The sequence below is a fragment of the Fringilla coelebs genome (genome assembly GCF_963513975.1).
Source record: "Fringilla coelebs genome assembly, chromosome: 2".
Taxonomy (NCBI): domain Eukaryota; kingdom Metazoa; phylum Chordata; class Aves; order Passeriformes; family Fringillidae; genus Fringilla; species Fringilla coelebs.
The window spans coordinates 116,035,432-116,053,269 of NC_140029.1; the positions used below are offsets into that span (position 1 = coordinate 116,035,432).

The window sequence follows — 17,838 nt, forward strand, 5'->3', positions numbered from 1 at the left end:
CTCCACAGATGTTCTCCCTAAATGACTGGATCCCGGTTATTCCACGTAAAATTTTCTGCAATTCAGGTTTCTCACTCCAAGGAATATTTTCTGAACAAACTCCAAACACATTTTGCTTCCAGTCCCTTTGTTCCAGAGGATATATATCTACCTGTCCAAAAAGAAGTGTGTCTTTGCTGACAGCCAGGGATTTTAATCAGCTGAAGAATATACCCCAAACCCCCTAGAACTGGACAATAGCATCTGTAACACTTATCCCACCTTCCCTAAAATAAAGCATGGCATTTGGGAGAGACAGATTCCTTCTAAAAACCATCAACATTTGCTTTGGTAAATAAAAAGTTGGGATGCATAGCAGGGTAAGTTGGTATTTGCAACTTACAGAACAAAAGTTAATCGGATTTAACACAAATTTAATGCAAAATACACAATGCTGGTTGATATCAGTCCTTTTAATAACTATGTAAGTAAAACAAGAATAAATATACAGATCATAGTTGTTGTTTGGGGTTTTTATTTTTCCAAACAGACTCAACCATAAGGGTCAGGAGAATCCACGAAACAGTTAAAATTCAGATTCAGAAATAACTGGAAAAAAAAAAGAAAATAAGCATTTGGCCTCTTCATACTAATTTCCTTTTTCTTTACATTGCTCAACATCGCTCCTCAATTTGAGTTCTAATCAACAACCACTTCACAGCTCACATTTTATGAAATAATGCAGTTGATGCAATCAAGTCCAGCAAAATGTTTCCCTAAAGATGTTTCCATCATTCACATTCCTTTAAAAAAAACACACACACAAAAAAAAAAAAAAAAAAAAGCTCTGGCTTCCTCCATCACTCTTTAACAGCAAAAATAAACACACCACTGCATCTTAAATCATATTCTGATTAAAACAGAAATAGAATCTTTCTGGGGTTTCTTTCTGCTTAGCACAACATGTCTTTGTCCAAGAGAGGGGGAAAAAAAATACCCTCAACCTGCTCATTTTTCTGCACTTGACAATAATGAGCACCAAATAAATAAAATGCAGCCTATGGAAATACAAACCATAACCCAAAAGCCCATCACCCTGTGCAGTGGGGGGCAAAAATGCCCCCGGAACCCAAGCCGGTGCAAAATCTCTTTCTGCTAATGAATATTTATTTCATTTCCATACTTCCAGGCTCCCCTGCTTTCTATAAAGGACTGAAACCAAGCTCCTTTTTGGCATTATTCCCCCACAATATAGCGATGGACTTCGCTGCCCTGAACGCCACAATGCCAACAGCAGAGCGTGCGAGCGATCATTATTAAAAAGACATTTATTAATAAAAAAAGAAAGGGAAGGGGGGAACAACCCACATTTTCTTTAAAAAACGACCGGAACGAGCATTTTATCATTTTACCCAGGCAGAAAATCTCAACACCGCCTTGCATTTCCCAACCTGGACGTCCCCGCTTTCATTCCTGTGGATGCTGCGCGCCGACATCCCCCCGCTCCGCGCAGCCTTTAACCATTTTATCCCCATTTCATCCCCATTTCAGCCCCGTTCCAGAGGCATTCCCCGGAGCGGGGCTGCGGGACGGGCTCAGCCCGGCCCGGAGTTGCCGGCGGGCTCGCCGCCGTGCCCGCAGCTCCGCCGCCGGCCCCACGTGCCCCCGGGCTCCTCTCGGGGGGCTCGCCCATCCCGGGGGCACCCCCAGCCCGGGCATCCCGTCCGCGCTTCCCCGGGATGGCAGCGAGCCCGCAGCGGGGGAGCAGCCCCGGAGGGACACGGCCCCTGCCGGGGGGGACAGCGGGTTTTGGGGGGCAACGGGCTGGGGGGCACAGCCGGGGGGATGGACGGGGACGCACGGCGCGCTCCGGGGCTCGGAGAGCGGGGACGCGCGGCGAGAACGGGCTCCGCGGGGACACGGCGGCAGCAGCCCGGGGGGACGCGGGGAACACGGGCTCCGCCGGGCTCCCCCCGCCCCAGGGCTCCGCTCTCCGCTCCCCCCGCCCGGGGCTGCGGGGTGCTGCCCCACCGCCCCCTCCCCGTGCAGCCCCCGGCCGCCCCCCTCCATCACCGCCGTGCCCCCACGCCGCCACCCCGTTCCCGCCGCTGTCACCCGCGGGCGTCCCCCCTTCCCTTCCCCTCGCCTTACCTGCGGCTGCTCGGGCGGCGGCGGCCCCTGTGCCGGTGCAGCAGCTCTCCCTCTCCCTCTCCTCCTCCTCCTCCTCTTCCCGCTGCTCCCGCAGCCGCCAGCCGGGAATGGGGGGGGTAGGGGGGGCAGTACCACCAGCGGGACCGTTACAGCCGCCGCCGCTGCGGGGACTACAGATCCCGGCATGCTCCGCGCTCCGCCGCCGCGGGCCGCCGCTGGCCGCCCCGCGCGAGGCGTCACGGGTAGTGTAGTCCGCGCGGCAGGCGGGGGAAGGACATAAGGCGACAGGGCCCGGACGGGCGTGGGGCGTGCTGGGAGGTGTAGTACGGCAGGGGGTAGCGCCGCCGGGCATGGCGGGAGTTGTAGTTCAGCGATGCACGACGGGAGCTGTAGTCCGCGAAGGCTGATGGGAGACAGAAGGCCGCTACCGGAATCCCACCGGGATGTGCCAGGCGGGGTTCCACGGCCACCCGCGAGCCGATCCCGGCTCCGGGAAACCCTTCCCGGGTCGCCCGGCGGGCGCTGGGCCGGGAGCCGGAGGGGAGCGGGGAGCCGCGGGGCCCGGCCTTGCCCGCCGCCCTCACGGAGCGCTGCCCCTCCTGCTCCTCGCGGCCGCAGCCGCCCCTCGGTCGCCCTGCTCGGGGCAGGGAAGGAGCGTGTTGGGAAGGGATGGAGAACCCCTCCCGTGGGTCTCACCCGGGGATTGACACTCCCCCAGCCCGGATCCCTCTCAAGAGCGGTTCCGTGTGTGTCGCCGCTGGTTTTGGGGGCGATCCGCGCTGTGAGCCGTGCTCCCCGAGCCGCGGCTGTGGAACGCCTCCCCTGGGACTCGGGGAGAGGGGCCGCGGCACCGAGGGTCCGCTCCCCTGGCCCGGGACGGGATGGCAGACGGGCCGGAGGGAACTGCTCTCCCTGTGCACTGCTCCTGCAGGAACCAGCGGCACCCAAGGGACACGCTCGGCTACCGGAGAAGGGGGCTCCGCAGGGATTTGCGGGGTTCTGCCCGGTGCACAGCCGTCCCCAGGGCGGGGATGACAGGAACGGCGAGTGCTGTCCCCACGTTCGGCTCTGAACCCCCTGAGCTCCCGCCTCCGCAGCTCCCTGGAATCTGGGGAGACCCCCTGTGGAAGACAGGGATTTCCTGCGAGGTGGCAAGAGTTTTGGAAATGCCTAAAACGCGAGGCTGCGGCTGGGATGGGGGAGATCCCCAGCAGACACCTGCAGGCAGAGGTGGAGGAAAAACAAACCAGAGGCATCGAAGTTCATGGATTTTATTAAACATCCCCCAACTGCTATGGAAAACGGGGGGGAAATCCAGGGTCTGGCTCCTCTGAGAGTGTATTCCCTTTCACTGGCTGGAAATTATTTCCTGGCTCTTTGGGTCACCATTTCTACCCAGCATGTCCCAATTTTACCCTATTTGACATTAAAAAAATCCCACCCTAGTTGACAAAAAAAAATTATAGACCAAGCCCCCCCAAATCCCAGAAGAGCACTGTTTCCTTCCCAAGAGGAAAACCACAATGGAAAAGCTTTGACAACAATTAATTCCAATTAATGTCTGTATGGAGAGGCAGCCCAATCCAGTGGATAAATCCAAATTTCAGCCCAAAGCCCTTCCTAAGGAAACTTTTTTCCAGACTCATGGCAGGACAAAGTCTCTGGCCCAGCTGGATTTCCAAACAACTTCCCTGATTTTGGGAATATTCAGCAGCACCAGGATGCTTTGCAGCCCCACAGCCAGCACGGGGGGATGCACAGGGCTGTGAGTGTGGGCTGGCTGAGGGGGTGATTCCCATTTAACTCCTTTGGGATCATCCAGCAGGCTGCTGGATTAATTTAATTCCTTCTAAAAAAAGGAATTAAAGCCAGCGATGGAGGGAGAGGAGGGAAAAGGGCTTCACATTGAAAAACGTGCTGGAATAGAAAACATATATATATATATGTAAACATAAATAAATAGAGTATTTCAATAAACATCTTTTGTTAACAGCCCAGCCTCAGCTGTCACCTGATTTGTGTCTTGACGTCCCCAAATAATCCAACCTCATGTCCCAGAGCCCGGGACCATTCTAATTCCAGCAGAAGCCAGGACAAGTTTTGATTTTGAGAGGATTGCTCACTCCACTTGGAAACTCGTTTCAGACGAGCACTTTGGTGCTAAATCTTGACTTTTTCCTGGTTTATTTTGCCATGAAACGCCTCCTCAGAGCCATTCTCCGCATAATCCTGCGTGCCCCAGGCATCGCTGCCCGTGCCCAGCTCGGTGCGGGGCAGCAGCTCCTCTCCGGACCCCCAAATTCGGGCTGAGCCCCCTTCCAAGGGCACCGGCAGTGCTGGATGGAGAGGGAGGAGAGAGCGCGAAAGGGGGGATTCGGGAGCTGCCCGATAAAGCACGGGCATCCCCGGCGGGCAGCGGCTTTTTGGGGCTAAATCTCCGGGAAGCGGGGCTTTTCCCGGCGGGCAGCGCTCGGGATGGCGGTGCCGGACTACAGCTCCCGGCGAGCCGCGCGGGCGGGCAGAGCCGGGCGGCGGGAGCGGAGCGCAGCGCATCCCGCAGCGGCACCGCCGCCTCCGCCCGGTGAGGGATGCGCGGGGCGGCTGCGGGGGACCGGGGCAGCGGGGATGGGGACCGGGGCAGGGACACTGCCGGGGGGCCGGCACTCAGAGCTCAGGGCTCCCGAGGGGGAGAGACGGTGCCACGAAATGTAGGTACGGAGGGGGGAAGGTGTCAGGGATGCGGGATGAGGGCAGCAGATGTGGGTAACGAGGGTTGTGAGCACAGTGGGGGTACCTGGGGGTGCCAGGGGATGGGGGCATCCACGGGCTGGGATTTCCCGGGGATGTGGCAGTACGGGTGATGGTAGCAGGGCTGCAAACTCCATGGGGACCTGGATACTCAGGGGCTCAGACGCTCGGTAACGCAGGCACAGAGGTGCTGGGGGGTGTCTGTGCCTTGCCGTGCCCCCAGAGCTGCTGGGAGGTCCTGGAGGCCATGCCAGGGTGCCGACTTGCCATCACCGGGAGCTGGGATTCCCAGTGGATACGGGGCCGTGGCCGGGGAACTGCTCCTGCCTGCCCCTGGGGTGTTGGCTCTGCTCGGGGACCTGGGGAGCGATGACTTCATGGCCTTATTAAGGACTAATTTCCATCCAGGCAGGGAAAATAAACAAGTGTAGGTGTCATTTAGCATGGAAAGTTACTGGGGCTGTGAGGAGGCACTGCCTGCTTTCACGGTCCGGATTTCTGCGCTTACCTCCACGGGCCGATAATCCCTAAATCCCAATGAGATTAAGGCAGGAGGAAAGGTGGCCGCGGTGCCTCCTCCACAGCATTTCCCACGACGAAATCCCGCGTCTGCCTAACCCCGATTAACCCGGGCGCTGAGCTCGTCCCCCAGAAATACCGGGAGCAGCAAGGGTGAATCCCCGTCCCCGGAGGCTGTGGGGAGGTGGGAGCCATGGGGGCGAGGCAGGAGCTGCTGTTTTAACCCCACTGTTGTTCCCAGCCCAGCAGGTCCGGCGAAGCCCGCGGCAGCCATGGCGCTGGTGAAGAGCGGTTGGCTTTGGCGCCAGAGTAAGTGCCACCCTTGAGCGTCCCGGGTTGGGAGCCCCCCAGAAACACCTGGGGAGGTTTGCTGGGAAGAGGTGGGGTGTGGGGGACAGAAGGAACCCCGAGCTGGGCGGGTAATCCACGGCAGCAGGGAGATTGTGGCTCAGCCGCTCGTGGATTTACGTCAGCGGAGAGAGGGGCTGCCTGCCATGAAAACACACACGGCTCCGCGTCCGGGGCTGGATCCGCTCCCGTGCCTCGGCAGGGCAGCACCCAGGGGCCTGATGGCTTTTTTGGCCATCAGCCTTTCCCCACTTACAGCCACCTGCTCACGTTGCCCCGGCTGCCCGTGCCAGGCACAGGTGTCCTGTGGGATGCAGCGGCTCCCAGGGGGATCCGAGTTTGCGGGATGAGGTTGTGAGCGCGCTGGCCGCGTCCCACCGGGCTCGCTGGGCTCCTGCTCCTGCTCCCTGTCCCACCAGGCTCCATCCTGCGCCGCTGGAAGAGGAACTGGTTTGTGCTCTACCTGGATGGCAGCCTGGTTTACTACCACGACGAGACGCAGCGGGACATGGACGGCCGGATCCACATCAAGTACAGCTGCCGGGACGTGCGGATCGGCCGCGAGTGCAAAGGTGAGCCGAGCCCCTGCTCCCGAGCCCTGCATTCCCAACCCCATCCCACGTGTGGCTGCGCCCCTCTTAAACCAGGCTCCACCTGTGCACATCCAGCAGACCCCCAAAATAACCCATTAGTAACCCCCGGGCTGCCCTGTTCACCCCTCCTCGCTCGCAGCCGGGAGACGCTGGATGGTCTCTGCCATTGCTTTTCCTGGGGGAAGGAGGGAAGGAAGAAGGAAGGAAGGAAGGAAGGAGGAACTCTCCTCCTGGTTTGTGCTTGTAACAAACAGGATCCCACGGCCCTGACTCATCGCTCACGTCTCGCACAAACAAGGGGAACAAAGCAGCAGCTTGGCGGGGCCCCGCAGCCCACGCCGCCGCACAAAGCGCCTTTCTCGGGCTGGGAGCGGCCGTGGGAGCACAATCCCACAGCTTTGTGCTCACCACACGGTCCTGCCAAGCTTCACAAGGGGGAACACACACGAGCCTCAGAGATGTAAGATTTTACTCTTGCTGGAGCAAAAAGATCCCACTCCAGCAATGAGCATCTCCCGTTCATACAAAATTTGGGTGCGCTCTGGCAAGTTCAAGGCAAAGGCAGCTCGGCCTCGTGGCCTCGAGCAGATTTTTGGCATTTTGCTGCCCTTCCATGTTCTTTCTGCCATGGGGGTGGAGATTCTGCCCCATCAGCTCATTCCTTGTGCTGGCTTTTAACCTGCGAGAGCCTGACTGCATCCTCCACGTAGAGACGGAGCCAAAACTAAACCCAGCAGCTCTTGTGGCAGGAGGAATTTGGAGCCAGGGGAGGCTGTGTGGGACACCTCCTCGGCCGAGGCTGGATCCCACCCCATCCCTTCCCTTGGCAGACGTGCAGCCGCCCGAGGGGAGGAGCCGGGACTGCCTGCTGACCGTGGTGCTGCGGGACGGCTCCAAGACCACGCTGTGTGCCGAGAGCGAGGACGATGCCGTGTAAGCGACTTTCCCATCCCAATTATCTCAACCTGGAAAGGGCCCGGGCCACAGGAGAGCCCTGTCCTGCCCCCACCCCATCCCACCCTTGGCTAAACCGGCCCCCAGCCCCTGTTCTCAAATACATTTGCAGGGCAAAAGGTGCAGGAGGAGATTTGGGGCTCTCACTGAATAATCCAGAGCCAAAAGCAGCTGGTTTTGAGCAGTCAGTCTCCTGCTGGGGGAGTTTCCTCATGGATAAGAAATCCCCTCTTGACCTGACTGAGGAGAAGGATTTTCATCATTATTTGGGAATAAAAAGTCTCAATGTGACGACCTCACCGACTAGAGGCAAACTGCCCTTTTTAGCTCTGTTCCACTTCTATTTATTTCTAAAAAATTTAGAAATTTAATTTTAAAAAAATTATATATTTTTTTAAATAAGAATTTTTAAAATTATCAGTGGCAAACGTTCAGCTGAACTTGGATGGAGGGAAACATGCTGGGGCCAAGCAGAGCTTCATCAACTGAGCTTGACCTCAGCTGAGTGGAAATTCATCCATTATGCATTCTTCTCCCCAAATTTAGGTGTCATTTTCCTGCCTGCCCTTGTTTTAGCCAGGGCCATTCCCAGGGATTGCCCCATGCCCATCCCTGTGGTACTGGGTACCTCCCAGCCCATTCCCAATCCCATCTGTTGGCCCAGCACTCATTTAACAGGGAATTAAAGAATAGTGCCACATCCAGGTCCCCGTGGGGAGGAAGGGGACAATTCCCACCCCTCCAGCACCCACCAAAAATGAGTGCCTCTGTTTTGTTTGCAGTGCTTGGAAGATGGCCGTGCTGGAGGCTAAATCCACCCCGGTGAGGCTTTGTCCCCTGAGCAGGGACACCGTCCTGGCACGGGATTTGGGATTCAGGATTTGGGCAGGAAGAGGTTACCCCAACCCTGAGCTTGTGGGGGCTCCCCAACACCCACAGTGCAGCCTCAGGGCACAGGGAAGAGGGTGGGATGGCAGGTGACAGAGCCATGGCGAGCACTGCTGGAGGGTGACGGGAGGAGAGTTAAGGTGACAGGGACACAGGGTTATGGGGACACAAGTAAGGAGACAAGGACACTCTTAGGGTGACAGGGACAACATTAAGGGGAACGGGGGCAGAGTTGATGTGGTGGAACACAGGGAAGGTGACAAGGGCACACAGTTAAGGTGACAGGGACAGTCAGAGGCAATAGGAGCAGAGCTGAGGTGACAGGGACACTGTTAAGATGACAGGGACATGGGTAAGGTGACAGGGACGATGTTAAGGTCATAGGGAAACAGTTAAGGGGAATGGGGGCACAGTTAAGGTGACAGGGACACTGTTAAGGTGACAGGGACAGGTGAAGGGAATAGGAGCAGAGTTAAGGTGGCAGGGACACTGTTAAGGTGGCAGGGACACTGTTAAGGTGGCAGGGATACTGTTCAGGTCACAGGGACACTGTTACAGTGACAAGGAAGGCGCAGAGTCAGGATGGCGTGAGCACAGGCTGTCCCCAGCCCTTGGGCCACTGGGATTGCCCACCCAGGAGCCCCAGGGCCCCGTTTCCCCCCCGGGGGAGCTGACCCCAAACTCCCGCCGCGCGCTGCTGCAGGTGCACGTGTACGACCCCTACGACGACGACTACTACCAGACGGTGCCCCTGGACTCCCACCAGGCTGCCTACATCAGCTCCGGCCACTACGGCCACCAGTACGGAGGTGGGTGGCCCGGTGGCCCCGGGAGGGGTGGCCAGGGCCGTCCCCCCCGCTCACGGCCCGTTTTCCCGGCAGCTCCCGGGGTGACCCACGTCATCGTGCGCGAGGATCCCTACCGCGTCTCCGGGGACCAGATGGCCCTGGGGCTGCTGGCCGGGGCTGCCACCGGCGCCGCCCTGGGCTCCTTCATGTGGATGCCCTGCTGGTTTTAGTGGCCGCCAGGCTGGGCCACGGCTCCCCTTCGCTCCCCGGCCCTGCCTCGGAACCTGCCCTGAGCGCCCTCAGCCTCCCCAGCGCACCCCGGGCACAGACTCCCACACGCGCCCTGCTGCCGGCCCCAGCTTCTGCATTAAATAACCCCCACGCGCTTCAGAGCCCCCCAAAGCCACTCCAGAACCCCACTGCACCCCATTCCCATCGGCAAAGATTCCCTGGGCCACTGGCAGAGCTTCCCCATCCCAAATCTCCACAGGGAGCTGGCTGCAGAAATTCCGGGTTTCGGAGAAGGGGGGAAAGTTCAATTTTTTTAATTTAATTTGGGGGGAAGTGGCTGGATCTTTTTTGGCTGGGTGAACCCCACAATGCAGAGGCTTTTGAAGGGCTTTGTTTGGGAAGGCTCCCGCACCAGAAGGGACCACAGGGACACAAAAGAGGTGGGTAAAAGATTGGGGAGGATGAAAACCTTTGCAGGATTTCTACCCCTTTCCAACGCGCACCAGTCCCCCGGGCCTGGCCAAGTTGGAGAAATGGTGCAAAACCCTCAGGAATTGGAGTTAAACCATTGGGAATGAGGCTGAGAAGAGCCCAGGGAATATCCCAACCTCTCCAGCCGAGTGGGAGGGACACACAGCATCCTCAGTTTCCCCCTGATTTTTGGGATGGGGAGAAGGGCAGCTCTCTGTGGGGACCAGGGAGCCTTTCTGGCAGCCAAGCCAGGATCTTCACAGCAGGGATTTGGGATTGAGGAGGGACACACCAGGGACAAACCCCTGGTCAGGCCAGGGGACAAGCAGCAGCTCAGGGTTTTGGTTGGGCAATGGAAGAGGTGAGGCACAGCTGCCAAGTGTCGCCCCTAGAGCCAGGATGGTATCCTGGAACCATGACTGACATTGAATTTAGGAATTACAAACCCCACAGCTGGATAGAAAACCACCAGTGACACCAGCACCCCAGCCTGCTCCTGCCTTTAGAGCCCCGGGTCAGTTCATCCCTGTGCCCATCAGGAGATTGGGATATCCCAACACACCATCCTCATCTTCTCCTGCATTCCCTGCCTCCCTTCTGCTGCGCACCCGCTCCCGGAAAGGGGAAAAAAAAATACAAAAAAACCTCTTTGAAGTCTAATAAAGGCAGTGAAAAACCAGCCCTGGCCTGAGGGTGAGTGAGGATGAGGAGGGAACGCTCAGTCTCAGCCACCTCTGGGGGTGGGAAGGATTGTGTCCCCCTGGAGAGCTGCCCAGGGGTGTCACCAGCTCCCCTTGGCCTCCCTGCCTTTCCAGCTGGGAGCTCTGGGGTCGCACCTCCAGCCTCTGGGGGTGGCACAGTGGGACACAGAAGGGACACAGAAGGGACAAAGCTGCCCCAAAAATCCTGCTCCTGTGCAAGGGAACCACCATTTGTGCTGGCAGAGCAGCTCCTTGCTCTGCATCACACATTGATGGGATGAGGCATGGCTGCTTGGGAAGGGCCCAGCACAGGGTCAGGCACTGCCAGCCCCGCTCCAGGTGGCTGAACACAATCCCTGGTTCTGCTTGATGTGCAAAGCAGGAGCCACGCCTGGCTCCCAGCTCCTAAGGCAGGCATTCAGCCCCTCCGTGCCTCTGCTAATTCCAGCAGAGAGCCCAGCTCCCAAGGGCTGGAGAAGGGATCCAGCCCCACACACCCCACTGCATCCTCATCCCTGTGCCTGTGACCCTGCAGTGCTCACTCACCAGCACCTCCCTGTGGCACCGCCACTCCTGGGCCACTGATCCAGCCCCCACGGCTACTCCTGCTGCAGGGGGGGCACGGGAGTGAAACAGCTCCTGTGACACAGGGCCATGTCCCCATTTCCAACCTGTGACATGTCCCAGCTGTGTGTGCTGGCATCCCAAAATCCCCGTGTGCCAGCCTGATCCTCCACTGTGAGAGGGAGGATCCTGCCCCTAAGCCCAGGTGAGAGCCCAGCTGCAGAGCTGCCCCAGCCCTGGGGACACAGCAGCAGCACCTGGAGCTGCTGGAGAGAGCCCAGAGGAGGCCCCAGAGCTGTTCCAGGGCTGGAGCCAGGCTGGGAGAGCTGGGGGTGCTCACCTGGAGAGGAGAAGGCTCCAGGGAGAGCTCAGAGCCCCTGCAGGGCCTGAAGGGGCTCCAGGAGAGCTGGAGAGGGACTGGGGACATGGGATAGAAAACCACCATCCCAGAGGGCTGGGATGGGTGGGATAGTGGGAAGCTTTTCTGGTCAACCTGTGCCAAGGCCTCACCACCCTCACAGAGAAGAATTTTACTCTAATATCTCATTTACCAATCCAATATCCATTTTATGGTTCATGGGCAAATGTGCATAATCCCAGGTGAAACACACTGGGAGATGGAAAGATCTGGAAACTTGTTACCAATAGCAACATGACCTAGAAACTGTCTGTCCTTCCCATGCCAAGTCCAGCTACTGACCTGCAAAAGCTCCTTTTCCAGAGCTTAGATACCCATGCTCCTCATCCCTGCAGTACCTGGACATCCTGGAACTGTTCCTGCTTCTCTCCTGCTGTGCTGGTCTCCCAGAGATCCAGGGACATGGAGCAATCCAGGCAAGGACAGTGCTGAAGCAGCCTCCAGCAGCAATTCCCGGGGTCTTCATGCTGCTGGTGGCAGGCAGGCCCTGCACTAGGGAGCTAAATGAAGCAGCAATTAAATATGATACAGATAATTTTGGAAGCACAAACAGTTGGTCCACAGCCCACAAAAGTACCTGGCTTGGTCTGCTGCACTCAGCAGGGGCTTCTCAGGAGCTCGTGGTGCCTGAGTGGCACTGGGTGGGAGCAGAGGGACAAGGAGTGCTGAGGGACAGGGATCAGGGCTGATTCCATTCCCAGCTCCCACCCAGACTCGCAGCACTGCTCTCTCCCAGCAGGGAGAGCTGCTGAAGCTCCAAAGCTCAGAACAACTCCAAAACCCCTCGGAAAAAAGGGACCAGCAGTAAGGAGCAGGCACGAGCCATTAGAGCCCATCATGCCCACAAACTCCCTGGAAAATTAATCCCACAATATCCCATGGCACAGGAGTCAGCTGGGGGCCACCTGACCCTCGCTGGGCTCCAAACCCACTTCTCTGGAAATCGAGCAGCTCAGGAAATGTCAGGATCAAACCTCCAGTTTCCACACAGCCCCCCTTCCCAAGCTGGGATAAACGCAGAAAGGTCAGTGCCAAATCACCAGTGCTGGGAGCACGGATAAATCCCATTTTCTCCCTTCCCTGCCCTGTACCCAAGGAGCCACTGGCTGTGGGAGAGAGACTTCAGTGCTTTAATTAGCAATAACTTTAATCAAGCCTTTAATAACATCCTCATTCCAGATGTGCTCTCCGGGTGGCCGACAGCGAGCACTCAAAATGGCTCTAATTTATATCCAAACCCTCAGAAACAGGTGGCAAGCCTGGCAAATTCGATTTGGGAACAGCACCAGCAGGGCAGGGCTGTAGGGCAGCAGGAGCATCATCACCCAGCTGCCTGCAGTCGTTCCCTACCCCTCATCCTTCTGGGAAGGGCAGAGCTGCAATTCATTCCACAGGAGTTTAATTCCCAACATTAATGGGAGCCCAGCCTTTCCAGCATCCATCTGGGCAGTCAGCTCCTTTCTGCTCCTACAAGAGGATCCTAAATATTTTATAAAAAGCCATGTTTGACTTCACCACACGCTCGGACCAGGGTGGGGAAGGGAAAAATGGTTAAAGGGGGGGAAAATAAAACCGGTATTTTTGCCAATTGATGAAAAATCCCTTAAACTGATGAAAAAACAATTCCACTGGTGAAAGCCCAAGCCCAGCAAGCCTGGAAAGGCAGAGGGAGAGCAGCAGAGGAGGAGGCAGCGCAGATGGGAGGGAGAGGCTGCTCCGAGGTCCGGCTGTTTGCAGCTGCCTCCCTGACTGCGCGAGCGCCGGCAGCCGGTGCCGCAGCCTGCCCGCCCCATTTATCTTCCTTCGGGGCTGGGACATGCCCAGCATGGAAAAAGGTGCTGCTGCAGCAGGTAGGGAGAGCCCTTGCACTTCGATTGCCAAGGAGTCGGGCGCTGGAAGCAGAACTGCAGCGAGGGGACGGCTCGGCTGCCGCAGCAGCTCTGCAGACGCTGCCGGGGGGATGCTGCGGCTCCTCCAGCCTGGAAAAATCGGGGCTGATCCCACCAGCGAGCAAAGAAGCCATCAGCACCCTCCAACCTGAGTCAGATAATCCCTCCTGGATTTTAGAGCCAGGCTGGGAGAGAGAGCTCGACCCAGTGCAGCCACGAACGAGCGGCCAGGAGCACCCTCTGGAGCTGGTGGGTGTCCCTCACCTATTCCCTGCTCCACAGCAGCCCCGTCCCTGCAGCTCAATCCAGACCCCCTTCACCAGAGGGAAGCTGGGAATTGGGACAGCAGTGGGAGGTGAAAGCCTCAAGGCTACCCACGGCAGCAGCCAGGAGGGATCGAGGAGGTGAAGGTGGTGTTTGCAGAGGCTCCCACCCAGGGCAGCACCTGGAGGTGCCGGCTACAAGGAACAGAAGCTCCCCCAGTGACAAAAACCTTCTCCAGGAACTCGTCCCCTCCACAACTGTTCCCATATCCCTAATTCCAGCACTACACTCCAGTTTCACGACCCATTTATTCATGGTCCTTTTAACAGTGAAGAGCTTGACCCAGAGACCGAGGTTTGGGCACACACCAAATCCAGTTAATTCCCCCTCCCTACTTGGATGGGGCTTGGAGCAACCTGGGCTAGGGGAAGGCGTCTCTGCTCTTGGCAGTGGGTGGCACTGGATGGTCTTTAAGGTACCTTCCAACCCACCCATGCTGTGATTGCAGGACCCTCTCCCTCAGGAAAGCAGAGGGTAACTCACCACAGAGCATCTGTTACTCACCTCCCCGGCCCCGCAGACCCGGCTGCCGTCTCCAGCAGGAAGGAGGCTCCAGGAGGATCCTCCCCAGGGAAGCTGGGCTCGGTGCACCCGTGTCCCAGGGAGCTGAGGCAGTGCTGAGGCCGCACAAGGTGCCTTTGGGAAGGGAGCAGAGGCAGCAGCTGGATGCACGGAGCGGGAAGGGAGCAGAAAGGCACAGCTCGGCCGGCAGAGGCCGGGCTCCGTCCCCGGCATCGCTCCTGGCGCGCTGGAAACAATGGCAGAGACAGCGCAGCAACAGCAAACACAGCCCCGCACACCCTCCCCGTGCCACAGAGCCCCCCAGAACCCCTCCTGCCCGCACAAGAGCCTCCTGCAGCACCTCAGACCCCCCACCCCCAGGAGCTGCTCCTCCCGCCTGCGCTGCACGTGCTGAGAGAAGAGACCCAGAGCTTTCCAATGAGACAGGTATTTATTTAGTTCAAGCACTAAGGATTTGTTCTCTTGTTGTTGTTGGTTCATATTATCAAACAGAGCTGAGGTACCAGTGACATTCCAACATGAAGAAAAGGAACCTTTTTTTTCCCCTTACACAATTTCTTCAACTACTTTTATCAAGACAAAACGCGAGGCATGGAATAGCTGCATGATGGACTGTACAACGAGCAAGCCAGAGCGGGGAGGAGAAAAGAAACAGAGCCGAGACCTTCACTCAGAAAATCGCACAAAAAATCAGCATTAAGAACATCTGTTCCCATGGTTCCACTGGCCACGCCCACGGAGTAAAAGAAAATTAAAATCTAAAACCTGACAGATGGATGGTGCAAAAAAACCCAAAGCAAACCAAAAAATTAATATAAAGCCCACGTTGCTCCTGTGCTCACCTTGGAAGTGTGCTTTCTCTGGAGAGCTAGGACGAGGACAGGAGTGAGCCCTGTTAAGCACAGGCTATCAGCAAGGACATGCACTGAACGTACCTGACTGTGCTCCTGCAGCCCCCTGGCCGTGCTGAACACGGAGCTGTGGGAATGCTGCTCTCCAGACCTTTGTCTCCAGCGACTTCTGGACAAACCTGCTCTCAGGTCTTCCAGGAAAAGCATCCAGGCTGCTGGTCCATCACAGCCCTCATGGGCTAAGCCAGCTCCTTAAATCCAGTGCTTAAAAGCTTGGGACTGTGGGAAGCAGAGGGGGCTGGTTCTATCAGAAGCAAGAAAAAAACAAAACGATGTGCTTGTGGGGAACAGCCAAATGAGGACCAACAGAAGCTGCACGGAGAACCAAAGGAGAAAAAAGCAAACCAAAGCAAAGGAAGAAGCACCAGGATGAAGCATTTCAGCACGGTTAAGAACAGTACAACAAAGGAAAAGCAGCCAGGTTTCCTTCCCCCAGAGAGTTTCTTTTAAATAAAGAATGATCCTTTGTCACATATCATTGATGTTTATTTCAAGACATGCCACGTCAAAAAAATTCGCCTTTAATATTGCATTAGAAAAGCACTTTTACATCTCGTTCTGCCTTTAAGTTATTGTTGTGCAGAGTTGCTAGAAACCCAGGGCAGGGCATGAGCCTGGCATTCACCTCAGGAATGAAGAATTCCAACTCTTTTATGCCCGCTTCCTGGGGAAAGTGGTGGTGAGGACGATTCCCTTCCTCTCCCCCAGGTGGTTATTTTAGATGGTAGAGAGAGGGGCAGAAGAGAACCAAGGAGGAGCCTGAATATTCCCTTGCAATTGTCCATTTAGTTCGCAATCGCAACACAGACTCGAGAATTCCTTCCTGCACTGTAACTCGGCCAGAGTCGCCCAGCAAACAATGTATTTACAATTGTGTTTATTAACTTACACAGCAACTTCACAATGACTAGTAAAGATTAAAAGGGTGCACTTCTAGTGTGTTTCATTCCGTGTTTCTCGGGTAGCTACATCTCGCAACATCAGCAAAGCTCTACACAGATTCCTCAGCCAAAGAAAAACAACAAAATCAGCACTGGAAAGAGTAAAAAAAAATTAAAGCCGAGAAATAAATATCAAAGAAAAAAAGGGTTAATCGTGAGCCTAATTCCGTAGAAAACTAAATTACTAATTATTTAACCAAACTATACAGCTCTAGAGAACCAAACTAAACCAACTTGGAAGACTGAACATAAAAATAATAAAAAAAAAAGAGCTAAAAAATAAAGGCATAAATCTGCATAATCAGAAGTTGGTTTCCATCCTACTCAAGTCCCTCCCTTTCCATCTAAGATGCCTCAACTAGGATTCTGTAGGATCAAAGTAAACACCCCTTCCCCACCGACCTATGCCCACGCTCTGGAAAAGCGGGTGCCGTTCCCCCTCTGCTGGGGCAGCCAGCTGCTCTTCCCTCTTTCTCCCAAATTTCCAAGGTTTCAATCGGCTTTGGCAGGTTTTAGTGCCAGTCCTGATTTTAATATTTCCCCTAAAAAAACAAAGAAGCAGAATGCTTTCTCTTCCAAACAGCAGAACTGTTACGTTCCCATCTCTCGGGCAGTAATAATTCACTTCATTGGTGTTCTACTTAAAAAGGACAAAAAAAAAAAAAAAAGCTCTGAAACTCATTTTGCACTCGAAACATTATTTCCCTGTTTCCTGCAAGTGTTTTGCTAATGCACATCCACCCTTTCCTTCCCCCCCAAATCCTCCAGAAGCACTCATCCCAAAGAGCCCGTCCGTATTTCCCAGTAATGCTTCCTTGGAAACGTGCCCCCGCTGCCTCGGCGAGAATTCCCAGCTCCAGCAGCCAGCAGTGAACAACCCCTGCTAAGGCCAGGCTGGGTCTGGACACCAGGCAGACTCACAATTAAGAGCTTGGGGTTAATTTGTGTTTAATTATCAAGGATAAGCCTTCGACCCTTGGCATCTGCCGCCTCCCCCCGTGATTCCGCCTGCTGTCTACGCATTCCCAGTTTCTGAGAGAAATTCCAATGGGTCAGATTTGCAAGCCTTCTTCTGCACATACATCTCATCTAGGTCCAATTCCAAACTTACTCAGTTGCCATCATTTCAAAGTGCAATATCATAACATATTAAAAAAGGAACAAATATTAAGAAATTGTACCTATTTTTTTGTTTGGATTTTCTTCTCTTTTTTTTTTTTTTTGCTTTTGTTTTTTTTTAAAGTTATACCTAGAATACGGTGGAATATTTTGGCTTTTTTTTTTTTTCTTATAAATAATGAAGACACTGACATTTTGTTGGTGTGTGTGTGGGGGGGGTGTGCTTGTGAAGCTAAAGATCATCTCCACGAGACAGCCAGCGATGATGAACTGCGATACGTTATTACGGAAAGGGGAAGGTTCAAGCCAATATTCACACTGCAGTCAATGAAGAGGACAGGGAGGGAAAGCAGTGATGTTCTGGAGAAAGGTGGAAGCCACATGGTATTAGCAGGAACAGCCTCCTTCACTGACAGGCTGCTCTTGAGGCTTTTCCAGTTTTATGTCAATCACTGGAAGGAGGAAGTTAAGGCAAACAGATCTCCAACTCTGTTTCCCTACCAAGAGCGGGATTTTGAATGGCACTTTCAGCGCTTCCTGCTGAAATACTGGGAAAGACCAGCTCCAAACCAAAGGTTTCTCACCTGCCCCTCCTGCCCTGGCACATGTAGCTCGGAGCAGAAATGATGTCACACCCCAATGTTTGTGTCTAACCAGCCTGCTCTTCCCAGCAATCCCACTGCTCTCCTGCTGCGGGGTTCAAGATGCATGGATCCACTGTAAGGTCTGATCACCGCTTCTGCAGAACCACAGAATCACTCAAGTTGGAAGAGCCCTCT

The 17,838-nt window shown here is 55.5% G+C and overlaps 3 protein-coding genes across 6 annotated transcripts in view; 1 reads left to right on the forward strand and 2 right to left on the reverse strand.

Moving 5' to 3' along the window:
- Positions 1-2,244, reverse strand: part of FAM168A (family with sequence similarity 168 member A) — a 127,594-nt gene extending 125,350 nt beyond the window's left edge. Inside the window, exon 1 of one of the 3 annotated variants that reach the window (XM_084226241.1) lies at positions 2,131-2,244. The gene's annotated coding sequence lies outside the window, so the exon portion shown is untranslated. The remainder of the gene's footprint in view (positions 1-2,130) is intronic. The other 2 variants (XM_084226243.1, XM_084226242.1) reach the window with 2 other exon arrangements.
- A 3,425-nt stretch (positions 2,245-5,669) lies between these two features.
- On the forward strand, positions 5,670-9,198 carry PLEKHB1 (pleckstrin homology domain containing B1; the record flags this gene model as incomplete). The annotated part of the gene is made up of 6 exons (XM_084227131.1): positions 5,670-5,706; positions 6,165-6,317; positions 7,169-7,271; positions 8,075-8,114; positions 8,884-8,989; positions 9,062-9,198. 6 exons carry the CDS (start codon positions 5,670-5,672, stop codon positions 9,196-9,198), a joined length of 576 nt encoding a protein of 191 aa, XP_084083257.1.
- Positions 9,199-14,577: 5,379 nt separating this feature from the next.
- Positions 14,578-17,838, reverse strand: part of RAB6A (RAB6A, member RAS oncogene family) — a 42,488-nt gene continuing 39,227 nt past the window's right edge. For both annotated transcript variants that reach the window (XM_084227064.1, XM_084227063.1), the window contains exon 8: positions 14,578-17,511. In XM_084227064.1, coding sequence (XP_084083190.1) covers positions 17,447-17,511 — 65 coding nt within the window. In that variant the 3' untranslated portion in view covers positions 14,578-17,446. The remainder of the gene's footprint in view (positions 17,512-17,838) is intronic.